Source organism: Molossus molossus, unplaced genomic scaffold, assembly GCF_014108415.1.
Source record: "Molossus molossus isolate mMolMol1 unplaced genomic scaffold, mMolMol1.p scaffold_m16_p_2, whole genome shotgun sequence".
Lineage (NCBI taxonomy): Eukaryota > Metazoa > Chordata > Mammalia > Chiroptera > Molossidae > Molossus > Molossus molossus.
The window spans coordinates 130794176-130815790 of NW_023425355.1; the positions used below are offsets into that span (position 1 = coordinate 130794176).

The 21615-nt window shown below is 41.5% G+C and overlaps 1 protein-coding gene and 1 pseudogene across 8 annotated transcripts in view; one reads left to right on the forward strand and one right to left on the reverse strand.

Annotated features, from left to right (window-relative positions):
* The window catches only part of ZFX (zinc finger protein X-linked), a 45968-nt gene extending 26714 nt beyond the window's left edge, over nt 1–19254 (reverse strand). For 3 of the 8 annotated variants that reach the window (XM_036270330.1, XM_036270336.1, XM_036270337.1), the window contains exons 1-2: nt 7581–7680; nt 746–834 (exon numbers count right to left, since the gene is read on the reverse strand). In XM_036270330.1, the coding sequence (XP_036126223.1) occupies nt 746–806 (61 nt within the window). In that variant the 5' untranslated portion in view covers nt 807–834; nt 7581–7680. Of the gene's footprint in view, nt 1–745; nt 835–7580; nt 7681–13798; nt 13817–18665; nt 18732–19178 lie in introns of those variants that run through there. The other 5 variants (XM_036270335.1, XM_036270334.1, XM_036270331.1 and 2 more) reach the window with 5 other exon arrangements.
* On the forward strand, nt 2706–11156 carry LOC118635532 (annotated as a pseudogene).
* Nucleotides 19255–21615: the final 2361 nt, after the last annotated feature.

Genomic DNA, 21615 nt, shown 5'->3' on the forward strand with positions numbered 1-21615 from the left:
GGGCCAGAATGTAGAGGGCCTTAGGTTTATACTTTACCTGCTGAGTAACGGAAAGCAAAGAAATGACACAATCCACGTGTTATTTTGCAATGAGTCAGTGGGCTATATAAAAGTGGGTAGGGGTAAGGAAAATAATTTAAAAGTTATTGCACAGTAGGAATGACACAATAGAGCCTGTTTCTCTGTGTTAGGAAGTAGATGTAAGCAAGGAACATTTCCTTTTTTTTTTATCCTCACCCGAGGACAATTTTTGCATTTATCTTGAGATACAGCAGGGCAGGGGACAGACATCGACATGAGAGAGGCACATAGAGTGGTTGCCACTCACACAACCCCAACCAGGGCAGGGGACAAACTGCAACCGAGGTACGTGCCCTTAGCAGGAACTGAATCCAGGCCACTCTGGTCCACGGGCCAATGCTCTAACTGCTGAGCCAAACCGGCCAGGGCGCAAGGAACGTTTTCAAAGAGAGAATACGACTTAGTGCTATAACTGAGCAAGATGAGAAGAACTAAAGATAACACTGAGGTTTTGACACTGCTTCTGTTACTAACAAGAATATAAGAGTTGGTTGAGAAGGAGCCAATTTTTTAAGGAGGGGAATAATGTGCTCACTTTAACATTTGTAGCCTTGACACAAGATACCTAAGTGTGATTATCAACATGAGAGTCTAGCAATTTGTCTACTTGATAACCAACTCTAAATCTGGGAGTTGGAAAGTGGAACAACCCAAGTAGTAATACCTGTTGCATCAAAAAATGAGTTTGGCTCTTGTGGTTGTAATTCAAGTCCATCTTCATCCATGGCCTTTAATTTTCATCAGTCACAGCTCCTAAATTAGGAAAAAAAGTAAATCAAGTATTACTTTTTTTATATCATGTATTTAAAATGTACTATAATATTTACATTTCTGAAACACTCAAAATTATGTGACAGATGATCATCTTTCAAAAACATATCTAAAATAAAAGGGGGGAAAATAAAAAGGAACGTAATTGATTTCCCATGATATATAGGCATCTATAAGACAAGGCGAAGCAGATAAATCAAACAAGTCAACTTTGCCTAGATTTTTTGTTTGAGATACTGCTTGCATACATGAAGTGCACACATTTTGATGAATTTTGACACATGCTTAAACCTGTGTAATCACTGCACTACCCAGATCAAGATATAAAACATTTCCAGCACCCCAGCACTCATCTCCTCTCAGTCCATACACCCCACACTCCTGAAAGGGTAACTGGTTTTATTAAGGTTCAACTTAAACACACTGCACCTTACTGGGGGGGAAATTTCTACATGATTTTATTATAAATTTAATGTAGTCTGCTTTCAACCAATACATTAAACATCAGTAAAAACTCAAAGCACATAATTATAGTCAACACCCTTTGGGATTTCTGCCTAACTTATAATGACATCTCTTAACTAATCCTCCGATCTAGAGAAGTAAATTCCCACAGTGTATTTATACTCTCCTGGCCATGTAGTTGATTGGCACTAGCTATAAAATGGTATAAATAAGTTCATCTTTGAGCACAATAAAATCAAAGTCCTGTCCCTGAGAACTGAAACCATGAGCAAGGGTTATGCAGTCTCTCTCTCCAGCTAGGCCATTTTCCTACTTCAGCTTACACTAGTGAAATAAAGTTTACAAATAAAAAAGAATCCAGTGAATACTCTGAGAAACAGAGTACAGGGAGTAGGGAAGGGAGGCTTACCAACAGCTTTTTAGCTCCTGGTTCTAGACCTTTCTGAGGTCCAACTACAGAACCTTGTCTGCCTTGAGTTTTTGCAAGACATCCCAATGACCTTAATGCTCCCTTTTTCTACTTAAGCCCAAAACTTACAACAAAAAGAACTTAGCCCATAAAATAATATACTACTTAATACTAATGACTGTTTCAAAAGAGCAGACATCAAGGATTGTGGTTTACTCATATTGTAAGTATTGCGTAAACTTCTTCCCTCATTGGTTTCCTTATCTCACTTTTCACTTTCTAATCCAACCTAAATGGTACTATTAGACACATCTTTTTTTTTTACCTTTATCATTTTTTGTAGATGACATAAGTGCTACATGCTTATTAAAATTTCAAATAACAAGAGTTGTTTTTCTAATTCATCGGCTAGGTGATATCATTCCTCTGTTCAAAAGTGTTTAATGGCTCCCTGCTGGTAACTTTCTTTCAAGCAACCCCCCCCCCCCCCATGATACACACACACTAGAGCCAAACAAAAATGCCCAATGTTCCAGTAAGACTCCAACTCTACATTTGACTCAGGGTTTCTTCTACCTGGATAGAACATCTTTCCCCTATCATCCTGCTTGAACCTTTCTCCAAAATTCCTTTCCCTACCAAAACTGAAAAAGCTGAAAATCTCTCCCTCTCTCTCTCTCTCCTCTGAATTTCCACAGCAATTTATCTTTTTTCCTTTATTTCTGATTGTACTTGTTTGTTATAAGTCATGGTTATTTATGCATGCTTATTTTCAGATGCTAAACATTTATGTGTGTATGTGTTTGTATTTATATATTCCTTAAAGAAATATCCATGAGAAACTCAATTAATAAGTGGATTTTCAACATGTCAAATCTGTTACATATTCTATTCATTTTCAAGAAAGAGCCATATTTCATGTTATATTTTTCAAACTGCTTGAAATTAAAAGGACCAATAAAGAAAAACATTTTCAACAATGAAAAATGGAAAGGTGAGTAAGTTGTCACTCCTCTCTTCCCACCAAAATCACCTCTGGCCAGAATTCTTTTTCACTTTTAAAAATAATGTAATTACAAAATGATAAATGTGAATTAAGCTTCTAAGCATAATGACATACCACTAACATGAAATTAAGCCAATTAAGAAGGCAATATGCCCTGACCGGTTTGGCTCAGCAGTTAGAGCACTGGCTCGTGGACCAGAGAGTCCCAGGTTCGGTTCCTGCTAAGGGCACGTACCTCGGTTGCAGTTTGTCCCCGGCCCTGGTTGGGTCGTGCGGGAGGCAGCTACTCAATGTGTCCCTTTCATATCAATGTTTCTCTCTCTCCCTCCCACTCTATCTGAACAAAAAATGGAAAAATATCCTTGGGTGAGGATTTAAAAAAAAATAAGAAGGCAGTAAATGTGACTCATTAAGGTATTAAATGCCCCTCTCATCAATTTCCCTACCCCATCAGTCCTAAGAAGTCTCAACCTGCATTAATAGCTCCTCCTTAGCTTTTCTATTGGAGTTGGACAGAAAATTAATCCCAATTTTGAAATTGTCTCCTTCCTCAGTTCCTTTAAACAGAGTTCTCTCCCCCACCTTCCCAACTGCTGTTTACTCTGCCTCCCCTCACGTGTTATTGGAGCCTTGCCCGGGATGGTGCACTCAGCCCTTTTCTTTTCTGCTTTTGCTGTGTTCCATGGTTTCAACTACCATTTACACAAAGACGATTCCCCAAATATACATCCTCAGGCTAGCACATAACACTTCCACCAGACTGCTGAATATTTTCATTGGGATAAAGCCCTGCTTCTGACATGACCACTATGGCCTTTTCTTTCTCTGCTTATATTCAGTCAGGTTGCCAGAACTTGTCCATTCCTTGTCCACAACTTCTCAGTAATCTGTCCCTTTCTTTTTATTCCCACTGTCACCATTCATTCTCAGCTTCATATTTCCTGATCCCTGGGGGACAAAAAATAACCTTTCAACTGGCCTTTCACTCCTCTCTGCCACTCCCACAAAAAATGACTAGGAACCTCACTAGAAATTAAGGTCTGGTGCCAAGTAATGAGGCAGACTAATCCTCCAAAGCATTGCTTTGATCCCGGGCACTCCCCTGCTCGGAAAGCTTCAGCAGTTCCCAATATTCAGTGTGCTCTAAAAAATATACCCAAGTACCCTAAAACTTATTTGCTATTATTCCCATCATTATACATCACACCCATTGCCTAACAAATATGATGGCCCAAATGGAGGGTATTTCCTCACCTTATTTCACTTTTTTAAATATGTTTTTATTGATTTTAGAGAGGGGGAGAGAGAGTAAGAAACATTAATTGGCTGCCTCCTGTGTGCCCCCTCCTGGGGATAGAGCCCACAACCTGGGCATGGGCCCTGATGGGGAATGGAACTGGCGACCTCTCAGTGCATGGGACGACACAACCACACCATCCAGGGCCCTCACCTTACTGTAACTTAGGTGATCAGTAATTGTTCAACAAACAGTTTTGACTGGTTATTTCTCCTTCTATTTTGTCACTACAAAAAAAATCAGGAGCCCTGGCCAGGTTGGCTCAGTGGTTGGAGCATCGGCCCACAGACCAAAGAGTCATGGGTTCAATTCTGGTCAAGGGCACAGTACCTCAAATATAGTTTGTTCCCGGCCCTAGTCAGGGTCGTGCGGGAGGCAGCCAGTCGATGTGTCTCTCTCACATTGATGTTTCTCTCTCTCTCCCTCCCACTCTATCTGAACAACAACAACAAAATCAGGAAAAAACATGTTTCGTACTTCCAAGCAGAGATAACTATACTTCAACTTTGTAACCCCTGTAGGGTTAGAAGTAATTCCTCTGATAATCAGAATGAACCCAATGTTCTTGGAATGGAACTTGCTAAGAAGATTTTAAGGACTGTGATAAAAGTAAGGGTGACCCTGACTTGGCTATAGGAACCAAGGTCAGAGAGCAGTTGAATCTGAAGACAAACAAGCAGAAAGAATCTAACAATCTGGGTGAACACATGCTAACATTTTGTCTGATTATCAAATGCCCTCAAAATACTTCTAGGACCCCACTTTCACCTGAAGCTCAGTAAAATATTCACCTCCTGGTTGCAGGAGTCATGATCTTGAAAATGATGTGAAAGAATTCACAATTTTTAAAAATGTGCAGTTTTAAGAGAAACAATGGATAAAGAGAAACTCAGGAAATCCACAAAAACTTTCTTCCATTCATTAAAATAAAGTAATAAAAATACCATACCAAGTTAATAGGTATAGAAATGGCATTTTACTATCTTAAATCAAGGATAATGAATACAATTTATTTGTTTTATATCTCTTGATGCCTAGATACTTTCATAATCTCCCTCTTGGGCAAGTTAACAGGGTACATATATTCCCCTTGCTTTTTGTTTTTTTTTATCCTCACCAGAGGACATTTTTTCCATTTTTTGTTCAGATAGAGTGGGAAGGAGAGCGAGGAAGAGGAGAGAGAAACATCAATGCGAAAAGGACACATCGAGTGGTTGCCACCCACACGACCCAACCAGGGCCGGGGACAAACTGCAACCGAGGTACGTGCCCTTAGTGGGAACCAAAACCAAGTCTCTCTGGACCGCAGGCTGATGCTCTAACCACTGAGCAAAACCGGCCAGGGCATCCCCTTGCTTTTTTGAAGCTAATATGCATACAAAAATCATTTTCTGCTTTTGATCTCCCAAAAATTCAATGTCTTTCAATTTTACAACTCGACTCTAATTCCTCTCCCTAAGTCACACTCAGAGAACCAAATTATATTACACATAGTAGATGAAATTGCTCAAGCTGCAGGAAAGTCAAACAAAAGCAGATTTGTAACAGAAATTTTCTTAGGGAAAAACCAGAACTGGTAAAAATTTACATTTAAAGCTTTATTTAAACTCTTTAAGTTCAAACTTTCAAAATCTATTAAAATTTGGTCCTAGCCCTGGCTAGTTTGGCTCAGTGGTTAGAGTGTCAGCCCGTGGACCAGAGAGACCTGGGTTTGGTTTCCACTAAAGGCACGTACCTCGGTTGAAGTTTGTCTCCAGCCACGGCTGGGGTTGTGTGAGTGGCAATCAGTAGATGTGTCTCTCTCTCTTCCTCCCTCCCACTCTATCTGAAGATAAATGCAAAAATGTCCTCAGGTGTGAATAAAAAAATAAATAAATAGATTTGGACCTAAAATGACAAGCCTTCTTAAAGCCTTATTTTTCTAAAGCCCCAAAACACCCTCTGAATTTAGTTGCATTGCTATTCTATGAATACTAAGCACTAAACCTTTTTTTTTCCTATTATTGATTTTAGAGAGAAAGTGGGAGAGAGAGCGAGAGAGAAACATTGATGAGGGAGAACATCGACTGGCTGCCTCCTGCATGCTCCCCATTGGGGATTGGGCCCACAACCGGGGCTTGTGCCCTGACTGGGAATCTAACCAGCGACCTCTTGGTGCATGAGTCAATGCTGATCCACTGAGCCACACCGGTTGGACAGCATTAAACCTTTTAAATGTCTTTGTCTTTAAGACTGTACCTTGAGCCCAGCAGGTGTGGCTCAGCCGATTGATGTGTCTCTCTCATCGATGTTTCTCTCTCTCTCTCCTCCTCCCTTCCTCTCTCTGAAATCAATAAAAACATATTTTTTTTAAAAATAGAGGGAATTAACTTTTAAATAAATAGTTTAGTAGCTTTTTTTTGAGATTATGAACAGAAATCCTATTCAGGTTTCCTCTAATGAAGTATTCTGCCTTTAGTTGCAGGTGTAATGGAGTGGAGTGTTTGAAGTACTTGATGTGATCAAAGAATGAAGACACTGTTTTGACATTATATGAAGTGGAGATTAATTTAAACTACACTGTACCCGAAATAAACTAAATAAAACTGTCAGGGGAAACTTTTAAAAGGGTAATTTCTGGTAAATGCAGTACATGATAAAGAAAGGTCAGTATTATCTTATTGAACTCCTTAATAAGCAGTATGCCTCCTTCTTTAGAAAATCTTTCTGATAATACATTAGAATTATGGGGAGGGGGGTAGATTACAGCATTCTTGTTTTTATATTAGTTTACTCAAGCTAGTAAGTGCTCTCCTTAGTTTTCTAGTAACTACTAGTAAAAATCATGTATTGCATGATTTAAGAGTTTTTAAACTTTTAAATAGTCTTAAACTATGAAACTTTTTTTTTTTTTATCCTCACCCGAGGATATTTTTCCATTTTTTGTACAGATAGAGTGGGAGGGAGAGAGAGGAAGGGAAAGAGAGGAAGGGAGAGAGAGAGAGAGAAACATCGACGTGAAGGGACACATCAAGTGGCTGCCACCCGCATGACCAACCAGGGCCGGGGACAATCTGCAACCGAAGTCCGTGCCCTTCGCGGGAACTGAACCTGAGTCTCTCTGGACCGCAGGCCTACGCTCTAACTGCTGAGCCAAACTGGCCAGGGCTAACTATGAAACTTCTTAAAATTACTATCTTGCCAGATCACCAACACAGTAACTTGACTAATACTGACCCTACTCTTTCCCTCACCTACATGAACGAACACATGCTTCCTATTATTGCTTTTCCAAAATACATTACTTTGGGTCTGTAAGGTTCTATAAACTCAGTGCTGACACTAACAATGTTCTCTGTACATTTTAAACACTAGCAAGAACATAATTTCAAGCTTTTCAACAACTATAAATTTTTTAAATTGAAAACCACAGATTTATAGTGTGTTTATAGATTGGTCTTTTGCTAATGCAGTTAGCAGTATGCTTTGTACCTATAACAATAAATCCTTTAATCATTTCTTTAAAAATAACAGGCAGGACAACGCAGGAGGCTGGTTTGCAATACACCTACTTCTTACATGGCCAACTATGGACATGCTCCACTGAATATCAGCTCCACTGAGTATCAGCAGCATTAATTCCATGATTATCTTCTGGAGCAAAGACCAGGAACCAGCTAATTTATCCCAAAAACAAACAAAAAAATCAAAAGTAGTAAAATACTTCTAGACAATAATCTAAAAGCTAGTGAAAGGGGGTGAGGGATACAAACATACATAATTTGAAACAAGAAATTAAAAATTGGATATAGGAAAAAAAGAAACTTGTAAAAAGATCTCTAATTCTATCCTAGCACATTGAGGGGAATTGGAAGTTACCAGCATTAACTCCATAAGACAAAGAAAACCCAGTCACCATAAAATTGAAAGGAAAAAAAAAAAGGAGAAAGTTACCTGTTACACATTCAAAAAGCTCCAGTTTCCCCAAAGCTATCTGAACTATGCCAGAGCACAGAAAAGAAAAGTTTCCTGAATTCCTTTTATAAAACTAATGTACCATTTTTTTATTTTATTTTTTTTTTAAATCCTCAACCGAGGACATTTTTCCATTTTTTGTTCAGATAGAGCGGGAGGGTGAGAGAGGAAGAGAGAGAGAGAGAAACATCGATGTGAAGGGACACATCGAGTGGCTGCCACCCGCACAACCAACCAGGGCCGGGGACAAACTGCAACCGAGGTACGTGCCCTTAGCGGGAACCGATCCCGGGTCTCTCTGTACCGCAGGCCGATGCTCCAACCGCTGAGCCAAACCGGCCAGGGCTAATGTACCATTTTTAAAAAACCTAACAAAAATCATGTAACCAGTCCGGCCAGTGTGGCTCAGTGGTTGAGCATCAACCCAAGCACCAAGAGGTCGCCAGTTCAATTCCTGGTCAAGACACATACCCAGGTTGTGGGTGAAATCCACAGTGGGGGGCATGCAGGAGGCAGATAATCGATGTTCTCTCTCATCGATGTTTGTGTCTCTCTCCCTCTCACTTCCTCTCTCTGAAATCAACAAAGGAAAAAAAAACTTTATAAAAAAAAAAAATCATGTAACCAAACTACAAACTTGATTATGAATCCCAAATTAAGAATTTGCAAAAATCTATCATGCAAAATACACAGACACAAACACACACACACACCCCTTGACAAAGTATGGTTATTCAAGAATTAAAGGATGGAGTCAAATAATGGCCAAATTAACAGGTCAAAAAAGTAAAATCCTGATTTTTCTCAATAGCTGCTGAAAAGTTAAAAAATCGGCATCTATTTTTTATTTAAACAAACTAGTCAAATTGAAATAAGGATCTTTTCTTAAGTTAAAAACATACAAGAGGAATGAAATACTAATACATGCTACAAAATGGATGATCCCTGAAAACATTATGCTAAGTAAAAGAAGCCAGACGAAAAAGACCACAAATTACAAGATTCCATTTATATGAAATGTCAAGAATAGGCAAATCCATACAGACAAAAAGTAGATTAATGGTGCCAGAGGGTTTAAGGGAAATATGATGATGGGAATAATTGCTAATGGGTAGGTGGTGATCACTGCACAATGCTGAATCTACTAAAAACCACTGAATTGTACATTTTTAAAGGGTGAGTTGTATAAGCTTTATCTCAATAAGGTAAAATATTAAAAGTATTCCTTCTAAAGTCAACATTAAGCCCTGGTCGGTTTGGCTCAGCGGTTAGAGCGTCGGCCTGCGGTCCGGAGAGACCCGGGTTCGGTTTCCGCTAAGGGCACGTACTTCGGTTGCAGTTTGTCCCCGGCCCTGGTTGGTCGTGCGGGTGGCAGCCACTCGATGTGTCCCTTCACGTCGATGTTTCTCTCTCTCTCTCCCTCCCACTCTATCTGTACAAAAAATGGAAAAATTTCCTCGGGTGAGGATAAAAAAATTAAAAAAAAATAAATAAAGTCAACATTAAGACAAACATGCCCATTAACACTATTTTAAAAATTATACATGATCTAAAAAATTCTAAAGAATCAACAGAAAAATTAATATAGTATGAATTTATAAAGTGTACTGGTACAAAATTAATTACTTGAAAACAAAAGCTTTCTTTTGTAACACTTAAGAATGGGCCTTGGTCAGTTTGGCTCAGTAGTTGGAGCGTTGGCATGCGGTCCGTGGAGACCCGGGTTCAGTTCCCGCTAAGGGCATAAACGTCGGCTGCGGTTGGTGCCCGGCCCTGGTTGGGTTGTGCAGGTGGCAGCCACTCGATGTGTTTCTTTCATGTCTATGTTTCTCTCTCTCTCTCTCCCCCCTGCTCTATCTGAATAAAAAAAATGGAAAAATGTCCTCGGGTGAGGATAAAAAAAAAAGAAGAATGGAAAATCCACCAGCCCGGTGTGGCTCAGTGGATTGAGTGGTGTCCCATGGACTGGGGGGTCTGGGTTCAATTCCCTATCAGGGCACATGCCTGGGCTGCAGGCTCAATCCCCAGTAGGGGGCATGCAGGAGACAGCCAATTGATGTTTCTCTCTCACATCGATGTTTCCATCCTTCTCTCCCTAAAAAAATTAATAAAAACATATTTTAAAAAAGAGAACGGAAAATCCCACTGATAAGAATAACTGAAAAAACTACTGAGATTTAAGGCAAATACTTATATAGAGCATTCAATCTTGTTCTTTAATATGTTGTATCAGTAGTACCAATTCTTTTAATTAACCTCTACATTCAATCAAAATGCCAATACGCTTTTGTTGTAAATCAACTGACCTTATATATATATACATATGCTTTCAGACTCTATTCTGTTCCAGTGATCAACTTGGCTTTGCATTCATTGTTTTAATCACTATAATTTTATAATAAGCTTTAAATATGGTGGTATAAGTCTTCCAACTTTTCTTCCAAGACACCTTTGCATTTCTATATAAATTTGAGAACTGGCCATACAAAAAAAAAAAGTCCTTTGGGGTTTTTTTTTGCATTTATTGAGGTGACATTAGTTAAAATCCTCTTGGGGTTTTGACCATTTGAGCAACAAGTAGATCCAGCAGACCAAGCCCCTCACCTTGAAGTATAGCATCAATCTGTATCTCTCTTACCAATTATACACTTTTGCTACAAAAAAAGCCCCTCTATGAGGACAGCTCTGTTGCAGACAGATTTCAATGCATGAGGGAGGAATTTTATAAAATTGGAATTAGGAGGATTGTAGAAGGGATTCTAATTGTACATGAGCACTGGCTACCTCATATGTTACTGCTACCGCTGGGAACAACCTTCTTCAAACTACCTTGGTGGTGAACTTAACCCAGGAAAAAATGAAGTTGAAACACTTAATGACAGAGCAACTAGGTCATCAAGATGTAATCCTGCAAGACTGGGTCATTGGTGACTGCATTGGTAACTGATGAAGACCAAATTTTGAACCTCCTTAGTATCCACATATTACAAAACCAAAGGAACATAAGAAGTTGTTTTTGGTTCAAATTCAAGAGAAAACCTTGTTTGCGGTCCCTAAAAACTACAAGCTGACAGATGCACCATTGTTTGAATTGTATGGATAATGCGCCGGAACACAGACCCATCATTTCTAGTCTCCAGCTTTTGAGCAGGTTCAATTTTATATATAACTGAATTCCTGCACAGTGAAGTAAAAGAAACCATTTCTGTGAGCACAACTCTACACAGTATAGAATAAACATGGTAGAAAAGTCTTCTTTGTTCTCTTTCCCAACCCCTATATTACCACTTGCTTTCTATTGTCTGAATAATAAAGTTGATATGAAGAACTAGATAGTGGTTAAACAAATGTGGTAATATTTAATTTACTTTTGTTTTTACTCATACATTTTTGCACATTAAAGAAAGCAGACTTCTTTTTTTATCCTCACCTGAAGACATTTTTGCATTTATCTTCAGATAGAGTGGGAGGAAAAGAAGAGAAAGAGAGAAACATCGACATGAGAGAGACACATCGAGTGGTTGCTACCCACATAACCCCAACCAGGTCCAGGGACAAACTGCAACCGAGGTACATGCCCTTAGCAGGAACCGAACCCAGGACTCTCCGGTCCGCAAGCCAACGCTCTAACCGCTAAGGCAAACCGGCCAGGGCAAAAAAAGCAGACTTCTAAAAAATAGTAATAAACTTACTTTTGCCCAGCAGGTATGGCTCAGTTGGTTGAGCATCATCCCATGCACCAGGAGGTCGCCAGTTAGATTCCTGGTCAGGGCACATGCCCAGGATGCGGGTTCCATCCCCGGTAGGGGATGTAAAAAAGACAGCCAATCCATGTTTCTCTCTCCTGTCTCTCTCTCTCCCCCTTCCTCTCTTTAAATCAATTTAAAAATTTAAAATTAAAAATTAATAAAATAAGATCCTTACATCACACAACAGAGAAAAAAAGTTCCAGATGAATAAATGACCTAAATATGAAAAAACACAGTACTGTTATAACCTTGAGGTAAGGGGAAAAAACATTAAGCCATAAATGAAAAAAATTGAGAAAGCTATCTTCACATTAAGAAGTCCCACACAAGCCCTGGCCGGTTTGGCTCAGCGGTTAGGGCATCGGCCTGGAGTCCGGAGAGACCCGGGTTCGGTTCCCACTAAGGGCACGTACTTCGGTTGCAGTTTGTCCCGGCCCTGGTTGGTCGTGAGGGTGGCAGCCACTCGGTGTGTCCCTTTCACGTCGATGTTTCTCTCTCTCTCTCTTCCTCTCTCTACCTCCCACTCTATCTGTACAAAAAATGTCCTCGGGTGAGGATAAAAAAAAAAAAGAAGTCCCACACAAAAAAAATATTCCATAAACAGTTAAAAGATAAGCTACAGACTAGGAAATGCTGTTTTCAGTGTGTATAATTACAAATTATTAGTATTCAGAATGTAAAACTATCCATAAGCCGATGAGAAAAAATCAACAACCCAACTGAAAAATGGACCAAGAAGATAGGTACAAGCAAGTCATAGAAAACTCAAATGGCCAAAAAATATGGGGGGGGGGGGGGGGGTCAGGGGGAGCTCAATCTCACTAGTAATCTAAGAAATGCAAAATGAAATCAGCAATGAGATACCCTTTATACCCAACAGACTGGAAAACATTATGAAGTATAATCTTTTGGTACCAGTCTGGGGAAACAGAGGCTCATACACTGAAACAGATGGTGGGAGTGTCAAATAGGACATAATTTGACAATTTGGCAATTCCCAGTAAACGTGACAAATGCCAACTCTTGAATATAGCAAGTCTACTATTATAATCCCAAGAGAGAAGAACCCTATACAGTATAAGGATGTTCACAGCAGCACTGTTTGGAACTGCAAAATTGCAAAACAAATGGCCCCTCCATAATAATCAAACCACAACATATTTATACATTGAAATACAAGTAAAATGAATGAACTAGATCAATAGTTTTCAAATTTCTTGGTCTCAAGACCCCTTCACAGTCTTAAAAATTGAGACCCCCCTCACAAAGAATTTTTATGTGAGTTCTATCTATATTTACATTAGAAATGAAATCTGAGCCATTTTAAAAGTATTTATAAATTCATAAAAAATAATATGTACATAAATATAAATAAGTTATTTTAAAATAACTATTTTAAAAAAATAGTGAAAAGAGTAGCATTGTTTTACATTTTTGTAAACCTCTTTAAAAACAAGCCTAGTAGAGGCCAGTTGGATTCCCTTAACTGCTTGTGTTCAATTTATGACACCATGTGTCATATAGCCTCTGTACAGTACCCATGCAATGTGCAGCAGCAGAATGCGGCTGAAAGAATCTTAAGAGATCCCTGGGAATTCCTAGAGCACAGTTTGAGAACCAATGAACTAGACTTACAGAAAATATGGATAAATCTCAAAACCCACACTGCTAAGTGAAAAAAATGACAAACTACGTTTATGTAAAGTGAAAACACACAAAACAATACATGCTTGTTTTTTTGGTACATATATATTGGGACAGTGGTTACTTCTGGCAAAGAAAAGACAGGGATGAAATGAGGGGCACTCTTTAACTGGATCTATGAGATTTTCTTTTTTTACACAAACAAAAATGTTATGCAGCAAATATATAAGAAAATAATATTTAAAATGTTAAATCTGCGTGATACTGCTTCTCTGAAATATTTGTAATTTGATTCCTGTAATTCTGAACTATTTCATAATTTAAAGTGGACCTCCCTTTGAGTAAATACAATTATAAGATACCTGGATTTTGGCCCTGGCTGGTTTGGCTCAGCAGTTAGGGCGTCGGCCTGTGGCACATACCTGGGTTGCAGGTTCAATCCCCAGCCCTGGTCAGGGTTGTGTGGGAGGCAACCAATCGATGTATCTTTCTCACATTGATGGTTCTCTCTCCCCACTCCCTCCTCGTCTCTCTTAAAAAAAAACAAAAACAAAAAAAGTCAATGGAAAAATATCCTCAGGTGAGGATTAAAATATAGTAGATTAAATGCTAAATTTAAAATGTCTACATTTCAATATGAGACAGAGAAGAATAAGCCTGGGAAAATCATGATGACATTGAGAGAGAGAGCTAGAAGAAGTGTTGTTTTAGGAGCTCTAGGTTAAAAATTTTTTTTCAATAAATAGCACTGGAGATCTATTTACTATGTGCCAGATATATCTGGTTTCAGCTATGTTGAGACAGCTGGGCACCTGGGTGGAGATGGTCAGTAGGCAACTAAAAATGGTAGATGAGAAACTAAAAGAGAGGATAGGCATGGTATGAAACACTGAAACCAAGGGAAATTTGAGAAAAAAGGACAAAGGATTGACCTTGAGGGAAATCTCATGATAGAAGACAGAGAAGGCACAGAGTTTCTAAAACACAGAACACTTATATGACACACCTGGTGACATGCTGTGGAACAGTTACACAATTTAGGAATAAGTGGGATGAAAAGAAATACAAGTACTGGTGAAAGAAAAAAGACAGGTGAGGTTTTCCGCACGATGAGCAAACCTAGGAATGTTTATGAGGGAAGGGAAAGGCACCAGCAGAGTCAGAAGGCAATGATGCAATCCACAGATTCACTGACAGTTCCGTCCCAAAGGACGGGTGGAGTGCACAGGCACAGCAGCTGGGCCTGAAGGAGGCCAATTCTTCCTGCAGGGAAAGAACAGGAGAGAGGAAAGCCTAGGTAGAGACTGAGGAAGAGCATGACGTGAATGGAAGGAAACACAAATGCTTAGATCAGAGGATCATCTATCTTGACTTAAGTAAAAGATTAGGTAATCTTTGCTAAATCGGGGGGGGGGGGGGGAGTTCAAGGGCAGGTTGAGGAGTTTAAGAGTAAAAAAGTCTGGAATCGCCAGTGTGCACAAACACAGATAATAAAAACAAGGTCATCAGTGACAATACAAGTACAGATGGGGTCAGAGAGAAAGCATTTACAAAAAGTAATGTGGAAAAAAATTGTTTTGATGTATTATGAGCATGTTTTTTAAAAAGGAGACTTGCATCTATCAGAAACATCCACTTGACTTAAAAACTAACACTTCAGCCCTGGCCGGTTTGGCTCAGCGGTTAGAGCGTCGGCCTGCGGTCCTGAGAGACCCGGGTTCAGTTCCCGCTAAGGGCGCGTACCTCGGTTGCAGTTTGTCCCCGACCCTGGTCGGTTGTGTGGGTGGCAGCCACTCGATGTGTTTCTTTCACATCGATGTTTCTCTGTCTCTCTCTGTTCCTCTCTCTCCCTCCCACTCTACCTGAACAAAAAATGAAAAAATGTCCTCGGGTGAGGATAAAAAAAAAAACAACTAACACTTCATTTATCCAAGATGGTAGGGTAGTAAGGTTTTCCACCAGTTTTCCAGATCAAGGTCTACATAAAAAGCATTTTATATGTAACTATTTGGAATAGAAATCCATCTAAACTATGCACTTACCTGTCTTCATTATCCAACTTGAATCTAACAATCTTTATCTTGAACATCCACTCTTGCTGTATTAAAATATCTACTGCTGCTGCATCGTGTGTGCAGCAATTTTCTATCTTTCCCAGCTGTCAAGATGGAAAGCAACTGGCTCTTCTAAGTGTACGTTTACTCTTGCCACCTCAACAACCCAGCCCGCCTTAGCAACTTACTTCCAGTTGGCCTCCTACAATGCACTGTTTCTTTTTAATCCTCACCCGAGGACATTTCTGCATTTATCTTCAGATAGAGAGGAAGGGAGGGAGGGAGAGAGAGAAACATGGATGTGAAAGAGACACATCAAGTGGCTGCCACCCACACGACTCCAACCGGGTGGAGGACAAACTGCAACCAAGGTACATGCCCTTAGCGGGAACCGAACCCGGGACTCTCTAGTACGCAGGTCAATGCTCTAACCGCTGAGCAAAATGACCAGGGCAATGCACTGTTTCTTAAACGTCTCTAAACCATGGCCCTTTATGACAACCATGAGAATCTCCATTTCCCTCCTATCCTCTCATGGAGCATCAATACTCTGACCCAGTGAATACTTATGTTTTATTTCATAAAATTCTAGGACACACAGTCCCCACATGTGCATCTATAACAGTCAAAGATTAATCACAACATGAGAAGGATTTGCTTAGCAAATAGCCTATTAGTTATTCTCTCAAACAAAAAGTTGGTTACTCTCACCAGGGGGAAGAACAGGGGTTGCAAAGGGCCATCTGAAGGCCACTGACTTTTTTTTTTTAAATCCTCACCCAAGGATATTTTTTATTTATCTTCAGATAGAGTGGGAGGGAAAAAGAGAAACATCGACTGGCTGCCTCCCTCAGGACCACAACCAGGGCGGGGGAGGAACCACAACCGAAGTACATGCCCTTGGCCGGAATCAAACCTGAGACTCATTGGTCCAGGCGGATGCTCTACCACTGAACCAAACCCGCCAGGGCAAGGCCATTGCCTTTTTAGTAACCGGCTCTTCTAACCTACTTCTCAAAACTGACTTCTTAAAAAATTACCACAGGAATGCTTACAGGTTCATTCCTCATTTTAGCAAAGTAATCCACAGCACTAGTCCTGTATTTTTCACCTGCTAAATGGAAAGTTAGAAATCCCTCCCTATTTGTTTACTAGAGGAAAAGGTTATTTGAAATGAGAAGTTGGGATTATAAAAAAAGGAGCAACTACCTAGTAGATGGATCATTGAAAAAGTAGCAAAATAGGCTTAACTTCTAAACATTCTTCATAATCATTCCAGTAATGAAAACACTGATCAACTTACTACTCTCAAAATTTCTCAACTTGGAAACTTTTCCTAGTCCAATGGAACTACTACACAAGTATAAAGCCCGGTTCAGATGTGTCCTGACCCTGCTACTTGAGGGTTCCCTGGGCTCCCACTGAGTATAAGCCTTAACACCTGGCAAGAAGCTCTTCCACCATCTACCTTTTCTGGCCCGAATTCCCACCATTCCCCTGCCCACACCATCTACTCCAGCCAAACTGTAAATACTTGCTGTTTTCTGAAGAACCTTCACCCTTGAAATGCCCTTTCCCCACCTTCACCACTGCCTGATAAAGTCCTACCCATCATTCAGTAACCTCAAAATGTCAGGAACACTTCCCTGATGCTCCAAAAGGAAACCTTGCCTTCCTCTGAAACCTCAGTAATTGCTTGGACCTTTCTCGCAGCACTTCAGTGCACTTCACCTCGTCTCATCTAGCATTAAGCAACGAACTTCTTGCAGCCACACTACATTACAAGAACCGTTTTAATCGTTCTTAGCACCCAGCACAATGCACGGCTAACCCTGGGCTCCGAGTTGACTGGAGAGTTGTCCAGCACGCGATCCAAAAAGTACTTGAAGGGATGGAATTACAACCTCCGGATTTTTCAAACCAAATAAAGAATCCTAACGACCACGATAGGTACATGAACAAAAAATACCGCATCACATTATGTTGTCCTTTAGTAAGAACATAAAAAAAAAACTTTCTGCCCTTTCCTACTCCCTAAAAAAAAAAAAAAAAGTAAATACTACCAACAGATCACTAATAGCTTAAACGCACTTTTTTCAAGAAAGTTACTTCCAAATAAACGAGCTCAAAAAACTTCTTCAAAATGTGATTGCTCCGTTTTCGGGCTGTGCAATTTGCACATTTTCCCCTACTGGGCACAAGAGTGGTGGGAACTACTTTCCTATCAAGTTGCATTTCTATTGCTTTACTTAGACACTGGAGAAGGCAGTGATTGCTGGAAAACCGCATCGAGGGCGCCCAAACAACCACGCATGCCTGCCCGACTGACGATAAAATGTCACACTAGTTGCGGTGAGCCCGGATGCTCGAGCCGCCACCCGCCCGCACGCTCTCGGGTGGCTACAAGAGCGAGGGAAAGGCGCGGGGCTGGGGACGCTGAGGGAAGAGATGGCACAAGCGTCCGGGCGGCGGTGATGGCCGCCTGCGCAGCTCAGTTAAAATGCAGCGGAAGCAACAGCCCGTCACCGGGCTGCGCAAGGCAGGGCAGGAAGGTGGCGCTGCCGCCAAGCGCCTGGAGCCCATCATGGCGGCGAGGGCAATGGCCGCCGTGGGGAGCGAGCACGCCCCCTCCGCAATCACACGCTACCGTGTCTGGCCTCCGGGGCCCGTCACCGGCGCCGCCGCCGCCGCCGCCGCCCGCTCTCAGACACCCCCTCACGGGCTGTAGCGGAATTTTCTCTTCCGACACCGCCTTCAAGATGGCGGCTCCCCCTCCCGGCAACCCCTTCAATCGTCCCCTGCAGCAGGCGCCGAGCCGCCGCCATCTTGTCCCCCGTCCCTCCCCCCCTCGCCGATATTTACATAGCGAAAATCGGCCCGGTCGGCCTGCGGCCTTCACCTCACGCCTGCAGCCTTCGCCTCCCGGCCAGGCCTCGCCCCTTCCCGGTGCCCCGGGCCGGCCGCGGCGTCGACCCGAGGCCCCTCAACCGCCTCCCGGGCCACCGGGCGACCCTCCCCCAACCCCCGCCCGTTCACTAAGCGCGCCTCCGCCGCCGCTCGGGGCAGCCGGGCTCCTCCCCGGGCCTAACTGCGGCCTCCTCGGGGCCTGCTCGGCGCTGCGCGCCACGCCGCCCGGCCTAGCGCGGAAGGGCGCCTTGCGGGCCTCCGACCAGGCCGGGACCAGGCCGCTGCACGCGCGCTAGGCCCCGCGGCCGCGGCGGCGCCCGGAACTCACCGGACGGACGTGCGGGCGGGCGGCGACGGTGGCGGGTGCTGCAGGCCGGCCTTTCTCTGGAGCACTGGGCCGGGCTCCGGCTGGTGGGGCGGGCGGAGGGAGGGAGGAGGGGCCGAGCTCGGAGCTGACAAAAAGCGGCCCAGCTCCCCGGCACGGGCCCGCCGTCAGCACGTCACGTCACCGCCCGGGAGAGAGACCCAGGAAAATGCGGAAGGGTAGATAGGCCCCCTCCTCCGCCCGGTGGGTCCCCCTGGAGCCCCAGGTCGGCGCCGCATACGCCCCGCGACCGGGGAGCCCAGTGGCCTCAGTGCGGCGGGGTCTCCGGCGGCCAGAGTCTCCGTGACAGCGCCCCCCTTCTTTCCACCTCCTCCGCGCTCCCGCCCGCCGCCGCTACACACGCGCCGCTGCCGCCGCCTCGGCCGTAAAGCCCGCGCGGGGCCCGACCCGGCCCGGCCGCCCCCCACCATCTCCCGTGGGCCGCGGCCGCCCCCCGGGCCCTCCCCGGAGACCTACCGCCTGTCCGCGCCCGTCCTGGCCCAGGCGCCTGCTCGAGTTGTTTGCAGGCCCTCAGACCCCCGCCCGCAGTAAATGTGTTTTCTTCATCCCCGTGGCTGGAGAAGAAGATAAATTTAGCAACCCCCGCCGTCCCCTGCTTTCGCTTTAAAAAAAAAAAAAAAAAAAAAAAAAAAAAAAATCTTTGAAATAAAACGAAAATAGGCTTGCCAGTCTAAGTGGGTATGTGGGCAAGAGGAGGGGGAGAAGGGTGATCTTAGAGCAACTACCAAATCTAATTTTTTTTTTTTTTTTTAATAATTATTCAGCCACAAAGCCTAACTGATTTTGTTACTTTGCGGGGGTGGAGAAAAATGAGGGAAAGGGTTAGTTACATTTTGAAACTGGTTTCGCACATTGCAATGAACAGGGATTGTTCGTGTATATTTTCTGTAGGTCTGTGTTTCAGAGTTTGGGAGCCTAGGAAATGGAAGTCTTGTGTAATTGTTTCATAAGTTATCAATTTTTCACATTTTCTAATAAACATGGAGAGAGGAAGCAGAATTGAGTGTGGATGTTTTTTACAAACTTCCTTAAGCCTCTTAAAGTTTAAAAAAAAAAAAAAGACTGGAGAGAAGGGGTAATATGTATTTGATTAAACAAAGCATTTATCAACCCCAAAATGTGTATTTTGAGTTTTCATTAGTTTAAATTTTTAGGCTCCTTCCATACTGAACTTGGAACCCAAACTATGTTTAAAAGTTAGTAGTTAAATGGTAAATAATGTGATCTTTAATCAGGAATCTGACGTGCTTCATTTCTTCAGTCCACTAAATGTTAGATGAAAACATTTTAAACAGTACAGAACACAAAAGTTTGAAAACATAGCATACTGGTGTGAAATCTCTTTAATTACAGAAACCATATATTTTAGTTTCCTGTTATAACTTTTTAAAACTCCCAGAATGCAAGTTGTCTTTTCCCTCAGACATCTTACAAACCAAAGGTACAATAAGAAGAAATCTCTGAGAATGTACTGAATGGTAATTTTCTTCTCAAGTCTTCAGCTTTGATTTTTTTCAAGCGATTAAATTTCCTCTCAAAAATAGTGACATGTCTTAATCATTTATAGAAAATCCCATGTGGTTATGATATAGACTCCACTCACAGAAAGGTAAATAAAAGTGAGGAAAAAATGAGAAATAGCTTGTATACTCACACTAATATAATTTTAATAAACTGATTACCAGCATTTAGGTACTTTCCAAGTGCCTCCATTTAATACTATGGTATGTCAAGAATGGGTTCTCATATGTCAAGAACGGGATCTCATTATCCATGCAACTGTAAAACCTAATGTCAGCATTCTTTAGTTCTCCCATAATTACTTTCAATGCTTCTAAGTCCACCAGTATAAAGCACTTAAGAAAGAGTGTCAAGAAACACAAATTTTAAAAAAGGTTTCAATTTAAAAGACCAGAAGTAGTTTAGGTATTGATATTTTTTAAGAGCCCTTTACCATTACTTTCCATGCATAAAGACTATTAACTTTGATAGGAAACAAGGAAAGGAAAACCTGTTTCTATTAGTCATGTTATATAAACTTTTATTGAAATCCAACAAAAATTATTCCATAGATGATTATGCAGATGAGGTCAACTATACTCTTTGAGTTTTCAAAAAAGGGAAAGTAACGTTTACTTCAAATCCATTTATGGAAGACTGTAAAGAACAGTGTATGATAAAAATCATTTTACTAGAAATATCCTTAAAATAAAATACTTATGATAAATTGAAGTTGCAAAGGAAGTATGAACAGCAGAGATCAGAAATCATTCTATGTTGCCCTGGCTGGATAGCTCAGATGGTTAGAGCGCTGTCCAAATACACCAAGGTTGTGGGTTCAATCCTTGATTAGGGTATATACAAGCATCACCCAATGAATGTCTGAATAAGTGGAACGACAAATCGACGTTTCTCTCTCAATAACAAATTTAGAAATCATTCAATGTTATAAAATACAAAATATAGTTTATGAAAATATTCACAATAGGACCTTGAGAGATCACTGAAAGCATTTGGTAATGAAGCAATTAGGTGATTAACCCTACACCTTGCACTTGAAGGACCTACTACAGCCTTCCTGCATTGATACTTTTGTTCATTGTTTTAGTATTAAGGACCTATAGAGTTCTGGGCCCAGGGAATAAAAAGATGTGGCGCTTGCCCTTGGAGAACTCAGAATAAGGAGGTTACCTATGGCAGAATAAAAACATTCTTAAGTGCTTCCATTTTCTCATTTAAATAAACACAATAAAGGGAAATTTGATTAAGGGAGATTGAGAGCAGAACATTTCAAAGGCTTATGCTGTGAATACAAAATAGATGGTTTCAAAGCAGTCAAAAGGATTTTGGTTATGTGCTAAAATTTATTTGTTCCTTCAGAGCTGTTAATGTA